This window comes from Heterodontus francisci, chromosome 9 (assembly GCF_036365525.1).
Source record: "Heterodontus francisci isolate sHetFra1 chromosome 9, sHetFra1.hap1, whole genome shotgun sequence".
Classification (NCBI taxonomy): Eukaryota; Metazoa; Chordata; class Chondrichthyes; order Heterodontiformes; family Heterodontidae; genus Heterodontus; species Heterodontus francisci.
In genome coordinates, this window is record NC_090379.1 from 70,656,960 (window position 1) to 70,672,471 (window position 15,512).

A 15,512-nucleotide genomic window follows, 5' to 3' on the forward strand; every position below is an offset into this window, starting at 1 on the left:
CAGGGAAATGGGTGTTCCTTGGGAACCAAAATCAGGAAAATCACCCCTTAATAATCTTGTTTGAAATATGTGACACCACTTTACTTATTTTTATATAGCTTTTGCAAAAAATTAAAGCACTATATAAAATAGATGCTGCCAGACCAGCTGAGTATTTCCAGCATTTTCTGTTTTTAATTATAAAATAGTGCATCGTCTGGTGACCTAATGGCACTGGCAAAAGAATCACAGGGGAGATGAGGACAATTTCTTTCATGCAGTGAGTTGTTATGATCTGGAATGCGCTGCCTGAAAGGGTGGTGGAAGCAGATTCAATGTAACTTTCAAATGGGAAATGGATACATACGTGAAAAGGGCTATAAGGAAAAAAGCAGGGGAGTGGGACTAATTGGCCAAATAGCTGCGACAATGGGCTGAATAGTTTACTTCTGTGTATGATTCTTGTTTTTCCAAAATTAATTTCTCTGGTGAACAGAAATTATATACACCAAACATGACATAACATTAGAAAATCTTATGGTTGAGCATACTGCTGTTTACTCCCTATTTGTACATTTTTGTCATAGCAATGAAATTACATATATTACATACATCAAATATACAGCACTGAAACAGGCCATTCGGTCCAACCAGTCCATGTTAGCGTTTACGCTCCACTGGAACCTTCTCCCATCTTTCCTCATCTAAATCTATCATTGTAACTCTCTATTCTCTTCGCCCTCATATACTTGTCTAGCTTACCTGAAGTGCATCGATAGTATTAGCTTAAACCACTCCCTATGGTAGAAATTTCCACATTCTCAACACTCTTTGGGTAAAGAAGTTTCTTCTGAATTTTCTATTGGATTTCTTGGTGTCTATTTTATATTGATGGCCTTTAATTATGCTCTTCCCCACGAGTGGAAACATTTCTCTCTGTATCCAGAGTGAAAATCTAATATAAGTGAGAAATTATAACTGGTTACTTGCTAACACAGTTGGAGTATATTTCATTAGACAGACAAGACGGCGGCATGCAATTTTTTGATGAACATTACATATTGATTTACTTTTACATTTGCTTTTTCCATTATATATTCCTATTCCCATATTTATAGTGGAAACTGCCAATCAGCATGTCACACAGTAATTCCAGCCTCCTGCTAGTGGTGGCACTGTAATGCCTCATTTCTGCATCAAGTGAATTACCACTGTGTGCCCGGAACCAATTATGCTCTTCTCCTGCTTAACCTGCAGTTTACATTTGGTCTTGACTCCCCTGTACGACACTATGGAAGATTGATATATATAATAAAATTTGCATTAAAAATGTAAACATTTAAAGGCAAGTCTTGACAAGTAGCTTTAGGTTTTCTGATTGGGAGTAGGGGTGGCATTAGCACTTAGACTCATAGAATGGTTACAGCACATTTGGCTGTCGCGTCCATGCTGGCACTCTGCAAGAGCCACTCACCTAGTCCCACTCCATGCTAGATATGGACTCTGAGTCAAGGTTCCGGGTTCACGTCCCACTCTAGGACTTGAGCACAAAAAAATCAAGGCTGACACTCCAGTGCAGTACTGAGGGAGTGCTGCACTCTCAGAGGTACAGTCTTTTGGATGAGATGTTAAATTGAGGCCCCGTCAACCCTCTCAGGTGAACCTTAAAGATCTCATGGCACTATTTCGAAGAAGAGCAGCAGAGTTATCTCCAGTGACCTGGCCAATATTTATCCCTCAACCAACATCACACAAACAGATTATCTGGTCACCATCACATTGCTGTTTGTGGGAGTTTTGCTGCGTGCAAATTGGCTGCTGCTTGCCATATATTACAACAGTGACTACACTTCAAAAGTACTTTATTGGCTGTTATGCAAATTGAGACATCCAGTGGTCATGAAAGGTACTGTATAAATATAAGTCTGTCTTTCTTTCTTTATTTGCTTCTTTCTTTCTTTAATTTTAACCTTCGCTAGAGAGCTTTGCCTGAATCAGGGTGGTAATTAGGTCATGGAGTAGGCAAGGGTAGGTCATGGAGGTCTACTATTGTGTGAAGGTGCCATTAAAAAGGGAAAAATCTTAAACATCAGTCCTCACTGCCACCAAAATTTTTCTTGATGTGCCATGAACATTTGAACCCAAAAATAGTAAGCTTTACGTCCAGCATACGAGCAAATGGGGAAATTTGGTGCAGGCATCGATATCAGGTGAATTGCAAGCTCCTCCAAGTAGAGCAAACCTGCAAGAGTATTTCCAACTGCATCCATCCCAGGTCAACTGGAATACTGGTGGATCAAGGCCAGAAAGCCTAGAACATAATGCTTTAAGTAAAATAAGTAAAACAGTGGAGCCTGAAAATCTGGATCAGCCTGTCAGTGACCTCCTGTCAGATCAGGGGAGTGGAAGTGTTTCCCCTCCCAAAATATTGCAGGAGTAAACTCATTAGCCTTACTTCTATGCAGTCCAAAATGTCCTGAGGAAATTTTTCTTCTGTTGGGAGTTCCCGGCCTGGGCACCGACATGGCCCCACTTCTGTTGATCAGTAGGTCAATGCATCTGCTTGCTCTCAATATACACAGCTCACCAATCACTCAGTCTGGGAATCGCTGCCCATGGACACGCCAATTTCTGTTTCCATTGTGCTACAGTTTATAGACAGAATACATTGCACTTACTTTCACAGCCCTTTTAGGTGTCTCAGCTAGGATGGGAGGTAAAATTCCTTTGTAAAAGCCAAGAATCCTAATACAAAAAGAAAAAACATATTTCAGTTTCAAATTTCAAAAAATGCAACATACCTAAATATTTTAACAAGTTCCCATGTGGTTTGATAATCTGAGTTTTTGAAAATATTAACTATTGCCTTTTCCTCTACCTTATAATAGTGAATATCTCCAAGGTCTGTTTTAATGAAAAGCTACAATTACTATAATAAAAGCAAAATACTGTGGATGCTGGAAATCAGAAATAAAAACAGAAAATGCTGGAAATACTCAGCAAGTCGGGCAGCATCTGTAGAGAGAGAAGCAGAGTTAACGTTTCAGGTCAGTGGCCTTTCATCAGAATGTTTCCATGGTCATTCCTTATAAGTAGGCTATTCAACTGTAGTGGTGGAAGAAGAAGGGGAGGTTAATGTTAGCATGAACCCAACATCTACACACACATTTTGTAACATAACATTTTTCTGTTCCAAACTAAACATTGTTAATTTGAAATCCACAACTTAATGACTCAAGCATGTATCTTTTTATTATACAGCAGGTAAAATAGCTCACTAAAAGTGGAAGATGGGGCAGTTGACAGTAAAAATTCAAACAAAGCAATTTAGCAGAGCACAGTTGAAGGAACAGATCAAGTAACTAAAAGCATCCGAATGAATCACTGAGATGTTTTTATCGAAATGCCAGAAGCATTAGGGCAAAAGATGCAGGGGGAATATGAGGACAAACTTTTTACACAGCGGGTGGTTATGATCTGGAACTGCCTGCCCACAAGGTTGGTGGAAATGGAGACAATCAAAAAGGAAATTGGATGGCCATTTGGAAGAAATAAACTTGCAGGGCTACGGGGATCAAGCAGGGGAGTGGGACAAATTGAATAGCTCTGTGGAGAGCTGGCATGGACTCAATGTGCTGAAAATGACTCTATGACTCTTAGTTGCAATTAGAGGGATTTGCTGCAAGTGGGATCTAAATGCTATCACAGAAACATTGTTCAAAAGAACATTGTAGAACAGAAATATTTTGGGTACAACTGGTGATGCATTTCGATGCATATTTGACATCTAGCTGACCATAAATGCGCATTGGAAAAAAAATTAGATGTCATTGTATTATTTATTGGGAAAACAGAAGACTAGTTGGGTGAGGTTAAAATGGAGCAAACGTACAGTGATATTGGCTTGAATTGGGATCTGGTGGTGTGTAGATTTCCCAGGGCTCTGTGCAGGGCCCTTTATCGTCTATTATGTCAATGAACTATCTTGAGGAGCTCATCAATAGAACTTCCCTTCTTGGACAGTCCGTCGGGATTGAGGATGACTTGCTTCCACTCTGGTTCGATGGGTTCTGAGATGGCTGGTAAGTGCAATGCCTGATCTGCAGATTCTGTCACATGAGGGCAGGTGATGCTTGAAGGGTCAGATCAATGCGTAGTTTAGAGTATTTTGTGCGCTCCCTCTGATGCCTCAACTTCACCTCCACATGTTCCCAATTAAGTCCTTCGAGGTGTACAATGCCTTCGATGTGGTCACAAGCCAGGGACTCCCATGAGTCGACTGGGATGTTCCATCTCTTCAGGGTTGCTTTGAGGACATCTCTAAAATGTTTCCATTGTCCTCCTGGGAGTCTCCTGCTGCAACCAAGTTCTGAGTAGAACAGCTGCTTTGGGAATCTGGTGTCAGGCATGCAAACGGCATGTCCTGCCCAGCAGAGCTAGTTTTGGGTTATTAGCACCCTGATGCTGGGCAGGTTGGCTTGGGAGAGGACCTCCTTTCCTGCCACCGGATTTGGAGCAGCTTGCAGAGGCACCTCTGGTGCTGTAGGTTGTCCAAGTTTCAAGTTGTCCAAGAAACATATCGGAGCGCAGGGATAAACCATGATCTTAATCTCGGGTTTGAGATCCTGATCCTCAAATACTCTCTTCCTCATTAGTCCAAAGGCCGAGCTGGCACATTGGAGACGATTATGAACCTCGTTGCTTGCCTTCACTTCGAGGAGGCTCCCAAGATATGGAAAATGGTCTACATTTTCCAGGATCTCGCCAATGATTTTGATTGACAGGGGAAGGCATTGTGCGGTGGGAGCTGGTTGGAAGAGGACCTTCATTTTCTGAGTGTTTAGTGAAATACCCATTTTCTCATATGCTTCAGAGAAGGAGTCGACTGATCTGGAGCTCAGTTTCAGAGTGACTGCACACACATCAATAGAATTATTTTTAAATGTATAGATGATACAAAAGCATGAGCGTGGGTTGGCAAAAATGAGATTAATAGATTGCAAATGGTTTTCAAAAGAAGTTAAGTGAATGGGCTAAACAGCAGTTGTCATTGCATGTGGAGAAGCATTTTACGATCCCAAGTACTCCAGTGTTCCTCATGTACAAAACAATTCACATGTCCATGCCACTTGCATTTGCAAAAAGCTTATGTTGACAGTTTTTTTGTTGTCTGGATAGAGCATGTAGTCTTCTATTCAAGTATAAGTACATGATGCTCCCACTGAGCAAATATTCAGTACATTTTTCTTTCTTTCATTGAGTAGGCTGACATGTTTATTTCTTACTCCTTGCACCAGTATTAAATGTCCAGACTGCTCACATGTTAGAGGGGTCTCATTTAATTTCTTAATTATTTCAGCGGCAGTTATTTTGAACTCTTCAAGGTAAAAAGTGTAAATGATACAGAATGAAACATCTCTTCACTTTTGTGTATCAGTCACAAACATTCCCAGGTTAGCTATCTCATAAGTCAAAAGTCAGAAAGCTTTCTTTGTACTGTTCCAACGAACCAATGTGAACAAGTGGGAAACGTTGCACCAAGGTAGAAAAGATGATGATGCATGCACTCCACGAATGCTGTTGAAAGAACTTAAGGATGAAGTTGAAAAAGAACAGTAGTTTTACATAAACTCAGCCCTCAATATGTCGAACCAATGCAGAGAAGTAATCAAAAAAGAATGTTGAACTATATAATCAAACCAATAGAATACAATTTGCTTGAAGTTCTGATCAAACTGTTTGGTGCTCTGGCCAGAACACAGTAAAGAATGTGGAGATAATTTCTGTGCTCTCTTGCTCCCAGCAAGTAATAGCACTTGCACAGAGTGCATTATAGAAATTTTCAGGCACGCCACTTGGAATTTCCATCATTTCATATGTCCATCAGTTTATGGATAACCTAAATATTAAGCATTTTCTTTAGAAGTACAGATAAGAAAACATTACATCTAATACACAATTTTTTTAGGGGTAGGCATGTTTTCATTTTGACACAAGTGTGCAACAGATTTTTGAAGGAGGAGTGAGGTATGTTTCCTTCTTTGTGCTGTGAACTTCTGCTTGTTATTTGTTGATACAGCCTACTATTATTAGGTCCTCAGGTAAGGCATAGCCAACTTGATGGGATACAGAAGGCCTGATAACTGTATGTACAACTGACCCTGATATATCTGCAATGTTACCACATGTCTACTTTGCCTTTAGTTATGAAAGATTTGTTGCTTCAGAGTCAACAGGCCGGACTTTGTTGCGAACACACGGTCTCGCTGTCAGGACTGGAAATGGGTGTGTGGCACATCGGGGGCAGATCCAGCCAGCTGTACGCGATCCAGCAGCAGCCAGCCAATTAAGGGCCTTGAGGTGCGGGACCTGACCAATTGTGCGGTTGGAGTCTAGTTCGGAGGCAGAGTCCAGCGTAACCTGATGCCTTCGTAGGTGCTAGCGCTGTTTTTAAAGGGCTGCCCGCCTTGCACTTAATCTTGCAGTCTGCAGACCTGGGAAAGGAGGAGGTCAGAGAGGCTGCAGAGAGATGGTGAAATGTAGACTCCGGGTGGCCCATGTTTCCCTGATGCCTCCCTCCAGGTACACCTACAGGCTGCCAGGGAAAGAAGACATGTTCTGCTCCCAAGGGATGGGAGGAAGAGACTGGCAGCCTCACCAAGCAGGCCTGGCTGCAGATAGCTCAGGAGCCGGGGGATAACACCAGGGACTTGGACACAGTGCCACAAGTGGCTCAATGACCTAATCTGGGTAGTGAAAGTGAGTACATCTTAATGTCTTCACCTCTTGGGCCTGGCATCTGGTGAAGCATGAGGATGCGTTGGGTGGAGAGGGTGTGCCCAACCAGATGTGGGAAAAGGGTCAGGGGATGCACGCAACATATTGTGCCATGGTGAAGTGGCTCTGAATGGAGGCCGCCTAACATTGTAGACCTCTCAAGGTCCCTGGAAGAGGGCCGCTTGCAGACGGCATCTGAATGCCCCCATTACTGGTAGCTGGACTACTACCAGCCTATGTCTTGGGATTGTTCACACTAGGTGACCAACAGCTTCTATCCCTCTCTCTGCAGGAGACGATTGAATACAAGCGCAGAGAACAGACCAAGACCAGCAGTGGGCTGCCCATTCTCCATGTACTGACCCCGATGGAACAGGAGGCCATGAAGCTGGCATGGCCACAGGACAGATGGAGCATCACGGACAGAGAGGCAGGCCACCTTCCCAAGGCAGTGAGTAAGGTTGCCATGGGGCACAAGGGTGCATCTGCAGCTATGGAGCTATGTTGCTCATCAGGCATCCGGAGCCTACAGAGATCTCCAATGTAGGGGTGTGTGATATGTAGGGAGGGGAAGCCCTTGACCCTTATATAGCTCTGTTCTCTCATGCAGGTCACGCAGTGCTTAGTCAAGGAGTCTCCAAGACTGCGGGAGAGCCTGCCACCTCTGAGGGGGAGGACGGCACCTCAGATGGTCCAACATCACCTCATACCCTTGTACCCGCCACTAGCACAAATAATTGCACGTCGGTGCTCGCGGTTAGATTTGGACACACACCCTGGTGAGTACAGCGTGCCCGAGCACTGGCAGATGCTGTAACAGCCCAGGCCTTTGACAGTTGGAGGCCTGTGGGAGGTCAGGCGCATGCTGAGCCCCAGGCTCATGACATGCCTCTGGTATCACCGGCATCACAGGAAATGCTGCAGCTGCAGCGAGAGGTCCGGGGCAACCTGGCAGAGATGCCAGATGCATGCCCAAGTGCGGACGATGGAGTATTCCATTCAGGCCTTGAGCTCGGCATTGTCATTGACTGGTGCACGAATGGCATCCTCCATTAAGAGATTGGCAGCTCTGATGCAGAGCCACATGCAGCAGAGCACTCAGTGTCTGCAGGACCTTCGTGCAGACCTGCATATACTCGACATGACCACAGGCGCAAGGCGCTAGCGGCAAGTCACCACCATGTTCTCTACACTCTCAAGTCAGCAGGGAGGCAGAAGTCTTCCTTCCTAGGGAGGAGGAGGAGCGGCTGCCTCCCACAACTGGGGACTCCTCTCAGGGTGCTTTTGGTGTGGGCAGCTGCTCCGTTGCCTCTCTGCCAGTGTTGTCAGATCCTCCTTCATCCTGGCTGACAGAGGGTGCTACTGCTTTTGTGTAGAAGCCCCTCAGCATGCTGCGCCCTACAGGCCTAAGGCATCCTGAGGACGACTGCTAATGTCATCAATAGCCAAGAGGAAGTAAGGTCAGCAGCCTGCCTCCACCAGCTGACAGCGTAGGGGGAGCACCTCGTAGGAGTTCACGCAAAAGAATAAAGAGGAACAAATAGATTCTCGGGCTATCACGGGTGATTGTGTGCTGTACATGCAAAGGGTAGTGTCTGCTGTAAGACTGAATAAATCATTTCGCTAAAGCATAGATGACCTCCCTCCTCTTCCTCCACCCTTTGACCCTTTGTTGCAACCCAGCCTCAGTGAAGAGGCTGGGGGCAAAACATCATGCTGCGAGGGGTCAAATCTGGAGCCTGGCCAGCTCAGCGCTGCATGAATGATCAATGAGCAAGTGCTTCCTGAAGGAAGGAACAAAAGAAGGCGAGAACAGGGCTGCAGAAAGGTAGTATTTATTGGTAAAAGTACAACTGGCAGTAAGGATCAAAGGAACGCAAATGTATAAGGGTATCGCAAGTCTCCCTTGCCCTTATCTCATGGTCACTGTTGTCCCTGGGGTCCTTCATCTGGGGTTGCTTGCCCACCTTTCCCCGCCACATCCTTATTGCCTGAGGAGGTAGTATGCTGCTCACTTTCTTCCTTGCTCATGGGCTCTCCTCTCTGCAGCACCAGGTTGTGCAGTGCACAGCAGACCACCAACGATATCTTAGCCGGGACATACTGAAGGGCTCCACCGGACCAATCTAGGCACCTGAATCTCATCTTCAGCAGATCAATGGCTTGCTCTAAGGTTGTTCATGTTGTACGGTGGTAAGAGTTGTACCTCTCCTCTGCATCTGTGCATGGGTTCCTCACAGGCGTCAACAGCCATGTCCTCAGGGGTAGCCCTTGTCTCCAAGGATCCATCCCTGAAGGTGGGAGGGAGGCCAGAAAAGTTCTGGCACCTCAAAATGTAGGCATCATGGAAACTTCCCGGGAAGCATGCACAGACTTGCAGGATCCACTTACAGTGATCACAGACCAGTTGCTTTTTGAGGGAGTGGAAGCCCTTCCTGTTGATGAAGACCACTGGCTGGTGTTCAGCAGCCTCGATGGCCACATCTGTGCAGTCAATAACATCTTGCACCTGGGGAATTCCGGTGATTACCCCAAATTCTATAGCCCTCTCAGCCTGAGAGTTCGGACCTGTGCAGAAGCAGACGTCATTGCCTGCCCTCCTGAAAAGGATATTGGTGACCTCCTTGATGGACTGGTAACTGCGAGATCCCACATATGATCCCAGTGAATCCCTTGATTTAGAGGCATAGAAGTTCAGCACCACTGGCACTGGATTTCCACCAAGTTCCCTGGGGCATAGCTCATCCTGGAAAGGTGGAGTCTTGCTTGGCACTGCCTCTGACATCTGTAGGCGGTTGAGCCTCGACCTGTTAGACCCTCTCTGGAGGGAACCTCCTTTTGCATGGGGGAGCCACCTCTCTTTCTCCTCTGCACTGTTCAGAGGCTGCTGCTCATCCTCCTGTGGCCACACAGGTTGTTGTGGTGCTGCTGCAGGTGCCTGGCCCTCTCTTCCATTCTGCTGCACAACCTCTTCAATAGGGTCCCGAAGCCTGGAAGAAGGAGGCCCATGATAGGTGGCTTCTCCCGAAATGCTAGTCCTTCACTGCCAGCAGTACCCCCTCCTCATCACCTCTGATGAGGTGGCAGTTGCCCATTGCCACCCTTGCAATGGCCCCCCAACAGTTCTGAGACTCTTGCTGTCACGCCTCACACAATGCACAATGCCGTCCCTTCACCACCCTGCCTGCCAGTCGATAGCTCCTCTCCCAATGGCCTCCCCTTGCAGCCAGCAATTATCTCCCACCTCCATGTCACCTCCTTGAAGGAGGCAAGCCTACAAAGTTCCGTGAAACCCGTGCGCTGTTTACAAAATTCAAACCCGACAATAAAATTGCTTTAAATTGGCCTCTTAAGTATCTAAATTACCTGCCCGCTGCCTCGCCACCTGAACTCTGCCCTCTATCTTTGCCAAAATTGGTAAAATTGGGATGGGACGTCACAACGCTGGACTTCCTATCCGACGTGTCCCGTCCTGATTTTATATCCGTCCCCCCGCCTCCGTTCCTGTCCCTTAGGTCCACTTAAAATTCTGCCTAGCATCTCCTGTCATTTCTATAGGACTTTGTGGTAGTTCACAACTATCACTGACATGGGTACCAGCAACTGTTTCATTGCTGCAGGACATTTCCTCACAAGGCTAACTTATCGAGTGAATTGAAAACAATGGGCATCGTCAGATCTCTGACAGATGCCCATCGTTGCATGCATCCATTCTCCAAGCGAACTGAAGTCAGTCATGACTACATCATAGAATTTGGACCATAAAAGGCGGTGGAGCAGTGACAGGGGATTTTATTGTTAAAGGTAATGGTCCAGAAATTTCAGTAGCCAATCAATGAACATTAGAATTGTCCATGCCCACTTAATTGCCACTTTTTCTTTTACTTATTCATGGAATGGGAGTGATGCTATAGGTCAGTATTTATTGCCCATCCTTAATTGCCTTTGAAAAGGTGCTGGTGAGTGTCTTCTCAAACTGCTATAGTCTGTGTGGTGAAGGTACTCCCACAGTGCTGTTAGGTAGGGAGTTCCAGGATTTTGGCCCAATGACGATGAAGGAATGATGATATATTTCGAAGTCAGGATGGTGTGTGACTTGGAGAGGTACTTGCAGGTGACTGTGTTCCCATGTGTCTGTTGCCCTTGTTTGTCTAGGTGGTAGAGATTGCAGATTTGGAAGGTGCTGTCAAAGAAACCTCGGCGAGTTGCAGCACTGCGTCTTGTAAATGGTATACACTGCAGCCACAGTTCACCAGTAGTGGAGGAAGTGAATGTTTCAGGTGGTGAATGAGATGTCAATCAAGCTGGCTGCTTTGTCTTGGATGGTGGGAGCTTCTTTAGTGCTGTTGGAGCTGCACTCATCCAGGCAAATGGACAGTATTTTATCACACTCCTGAATTGTGCCTTGTAGATGATGGGAAGTTATTGACAGTCAGTAGGTTAGACACTCATCCAGAATACCTACTACCTGCTATTGTAGCTACAGTATTTATGTGGCTGATCCAGTTAAGTTTCTGGTCAATAGTGACCTCCAGGATGGTGGGGAATTTGACAATGGTAATGCCAAGAGGAGGTGGTTAGACTCCCCCTTGTTCAAGATCTTGCATGGGAAGTTGCTGGAAATAGGAGATGGAAATGGTGAGGTGCCCCCTGCATGGGATATAGAATCTTTGTGAACAGAGCAAGTAACTGTGCATCTCCATAATCAATCAGATTGAAGAATTGTGAAATGAACAGCGTAGAGCCTTAGAATCATAGAATGGGAGAACACAGAAGGAGGCCATTCCCTGTAGCCTGCAATTCTTTTCTCTTCAGGCGCTTATCCAATTCCCTTTTGAAAACCACAATTGAATCTGCCTCCACTGCACTCTCAGGCAGTGCATCCTAGATCCTAACCACTCGCCGAGTAAGAACGTTTTTCTTCATGTCGCTGTTGGTTCTTTTGCCATTCATCTTAAATCGGTATCCTCTGGCTCTCAACCCTTCAGCCAATGGGAGCAATTTCTCTCTATCTAGTCTGTCTAGACCCCTCATGATTTTGAACAATTCTATCAAATCTTCTCTCAACCTTCTCTTCTCTAAGGAGAACAACCCCAGCTTGTCCAATCGATCCATGCAATTGACGTCCCTCATTTATGGAACCATTCCCATAAATCTTTGAAGTGTAAGTTTGAATTGTGATTTCAACATCAAATCAGGTACAGAAGGAGAAATAAAAAAAATTGGATTGTGAGAGAAAAACAAGAGATAGGAAGAAAAAGTTAAAAAAGACTTTTAAAAAAAGTCTCCACGACAATTAAAAGCTGAAGTAATGAGACTCCACACCTGTGATAGTTAATTTTCAGTGACAGAGAAGTTGTTTGGCAATAATTAACAATTATCACATCATTAAAAAGGGGTCTTAGCCTGACATGGGCAAGCCCTAATTTTCTGTGGCAAATTTAATTTGTATCTACCTTGCAAGTACAGGAACCTGACACCATTCAATGCATTTGAAATATGGGTTTGCACGACACACAATTCCTTGTACTCCTATGGCCTAATCATTGTCTTGTATAAGTTTTCATTACCTCTTTTCTCCTTTACTCTATACCCTATTTATGAAACTCGAAGGGCTATTAGCCTTTTTATAGTTTTATCTACCTTTGCTTGCACTTCCAAGGAATTATGTATTTGAACCTCTAGGTCTCTATGTTTATCCACATCGTTTGATGTCTACCCATTGAGTGTTTGTTCCTTGTTTTTCTTCCCAAAATGTATTACCTCACACTAAATTGCTTCTTTCACCTACCTAGCTATTGTACTAATCTATGTGCTGAATTATTTGACAGCTACCTGACCGCAACCAATCCCTTCTACATTTGTTCTGATAGAAAATTTCAATACTGTGTCCCATATGTCCAAGCCCAACTCAATTATATAATGGGCCCAGCAGTGGCCCCTGACACGCAACACTTCTCTACTCCAGGTGACATCTATTAATTCTAATTCTTCAGAGGCTTCAGAGACAAATGACACAAATGAACTAGGATATAGTCTGGTAATACAAACATGAAGAAAGACTTGGAATTTGTTTTGGCATTAGAACAATGCAGATTATGGAACAATATGGTGGCAGTGTTTAAAATTATAAGAGGATGTAATAGAGTGGATAGAAGCAGGCTGTCTGTAGTAATTGAGGGGTCAAGAATGGAGCATCATAAATGCGAGATTAAGGCCAGAATTTTACGCCTCTGCAGCAGCGGGCTGGAGGTGGGATGGGGGATGGGGGGAGTGGGAGGCTGGGGTGTCATTCCCATTGCCTTCCTGCCCCCACTGCAATTTACGAGCAGCAGGGGAGGCAACAAACAGCCCGCCTGCCCCAGGCCAATTAAGGCATATAAGTGACCAATTAATTGCCATTTAAGGGCCTCTCTCCTCCACACTGGTATATTACCAGCGGTGGACAGCAGCTCAGCACCTCAGGAGGCTGCCCAGTAAAACCTTACGGCCTCCTGAGGGCTGGGTGGGGGCCCTCCTGATCGGGCACCCTGTGCCCCACAGAGAGCCCCCTATGGCACAAGCCTCCCCCGCTGCAGCACATCCTCTCTCCCCCTTAACCGACCCCCCACCATGCCCCAGCGAGGCCCCACACACTGCTCAATTCTGGGGCCTCCTCCATTACCGCTTCTCTAGCTGGGTGCTGTCCCAGCAGTGGCGCTGCTGGGACTGAAGAGCTGCCGGCCCACTGATTGGTTTGGTAGCTCTTGGAGGTGGGACCTCCTGCCTCAGAGAGGTGTAAGTCCCACCCAAGGCCAATTAAAGGCCTGGGCCGTGTAAAATCATGGCGTGGCTTCCAGGCCTGGCGGAGGTGGGCTCACCCCGGGCTTTTTGGCCGATGGGCAGGCCTCTGCCTCGATATAAAATTCCGGCCTAAATATAAAAGATTTAGACGAAAGGCCAGGAGAAACTCCCTTGCAAGGAGAGCCGTGAGGTTGTGGAACTGACTTCTAGGGTTAGTGATTGAGGCAATGCTTGACAAAAATTACATATTGAAGGAGAATTGAAAAATTGTGGTCAGAACCTCTGTTATCTCCTATAATAAAAACAGGAAATGCTGGAACCACTCAGCAGGTCTGGCAGCATCTGTGGAAAGAGAAGCAGAGTTAACGTTTCGGGTCAGTGACCCTTCATCGGAACTGGGATTTTGCTTTTATTACTCTGTTATCTCCTTTCAGACTTCGTTCAACAGCCTGAAATGCACAATATCGGGGCATAGTGACTTAGCCACCTGGAACTATATACTTCGTTTTCAACCAATGTTTATGTTGCAGTCATCTCTAATGATTATTTAATATCAATCTCGAGCACACCTCATTCTGACTTCCACAATCATTTATGAAAAAAAGATACAAAATATCTATTTATTATATCTGCCACCCTAGTTTTGTCGTGCCTCTCTTTCAGTTTTGTTTTACTCTGCACAAAACCCTGTCCTTTGTTAAAGAACAGAAACTGATGGGCATATTCAGCAGGTCAGGCAGCATCTGTGGAGAGAGAAGCAGAGGGGGGAAATTTTATTCTCTCCTCTGTGACAGCTTTGGAGGTGGGGAGAGCATAAACTTGGGTGGGATGGTGGCGGGGAGGGGGACCCTGCTGCCTTCCAACCTCCACTGAAATTAAGTCAGGGGCAGGAAGGCCTGTGAACGGCCTTCCCATCCCGCCGCCAATTGAGGCCCTTAAGTGGGCGAGCAATGCCCAATTAAGGGCCTCATCCCATCAGCGCCGCAATTAGCCAAGCGGCAGGCGGGCCTGTCACCACATGGGAAGCACGGCACGAAAAACCATGTGGGTTGTTTGCCGGCTCCGGGTGGTGGAGGGGGGGTGGTGTGTGGGGGTCCCTCGTTAAAAGGCACTTAGTGCCTGAACGAGAGACCGGCATGAGAAAGAGGTGGGGGGAGGGGGGGGCACACTAAGAGCCTTGCTGTCGACCCCCCCTACATTCCCCTCCCCATCGACCTCCATTCCGTGAGACCCCTCCCACCCTGACCTTACCTGTGGCCTGGGTCCAGTGTCACTCCTGGACCTCAGGTGGCTGCCCCACCGGCAGCAGCCATTGCCTCTGCGGTGACGCTGTTCAGTTAAAGAGCTGCCAGCCTCTGATTGGCCAGCAGCTTTCAGAGGGCAGGACTTCCATCGCCGGGATCCTTGATCCCATGGAAGGCCCACCACTGTCCAATTAGGGACCTAATTGGCACTTGATTCGGGAGCCTCCAACAGAAGCGGTGATGCGAAGTTCTCAGCGGCACTTTTGCCAGACGTCGACACCCCAGTCACTCGGATAAAATCTAGGCTAGAGTTAACATTTTAGGTCGATAACAAGTCATCAACCTGAACCGTTAACTCTGTTTCTCTCTCCACCCTGTACTATCCTTTGATAGTAGGACCCTTTCCACCTTATAGGAATATAATTATTTTGTGCTCTATCCACTTCATATCTGCAGATTCCCCACTGCTGATTATTGTCCTATTCACTAATATTTCCACCCAATTAAGCTGGACTCATTCACTTCCTGCTTAACAGAACTTTACAATTTTCTAATCCTTGTTCATTATTCCTTTCTATTTTTACTGTGAACCTATTTATGCTGTTATTTTTAGTACCAATTGTTCTCAAATCTCTTATCAGTTATTTGTCCTGCTTTATTTCCCAAACCTAAATCAATAAATGCTTCTTTCCTCATTGGATTCAAAACAGACTGATCCAGGAAGCAGGT

General features: G+C 45.8%; 1 protein-coding gene across 3 annotated transcripts in view; it reads right to left on the minus strand.

The window, feature by feature from the left end:
• The window catches only part of slc25a21 (solute carrier family 25 member 21), a 743,687-nt gene that overhangs the window by 60,816 nt on the left and 667,359 nt on the right, over positions 1-15,512 (minus strand). For all 3 annotated transcript variants that reach the window (XM_068038325.1, XM_068038326.1, XM_068038327.1), the window contains one exon: positions 2,658-2,724. In XM_068038325.1, coding sequence (XP_067894426.1) covers positions 2,658-2,724 — 67 coding nt within the window. The remainder of the gene's footprint in view (positions 1-2,657; positions 2,725-15,512) is intronic.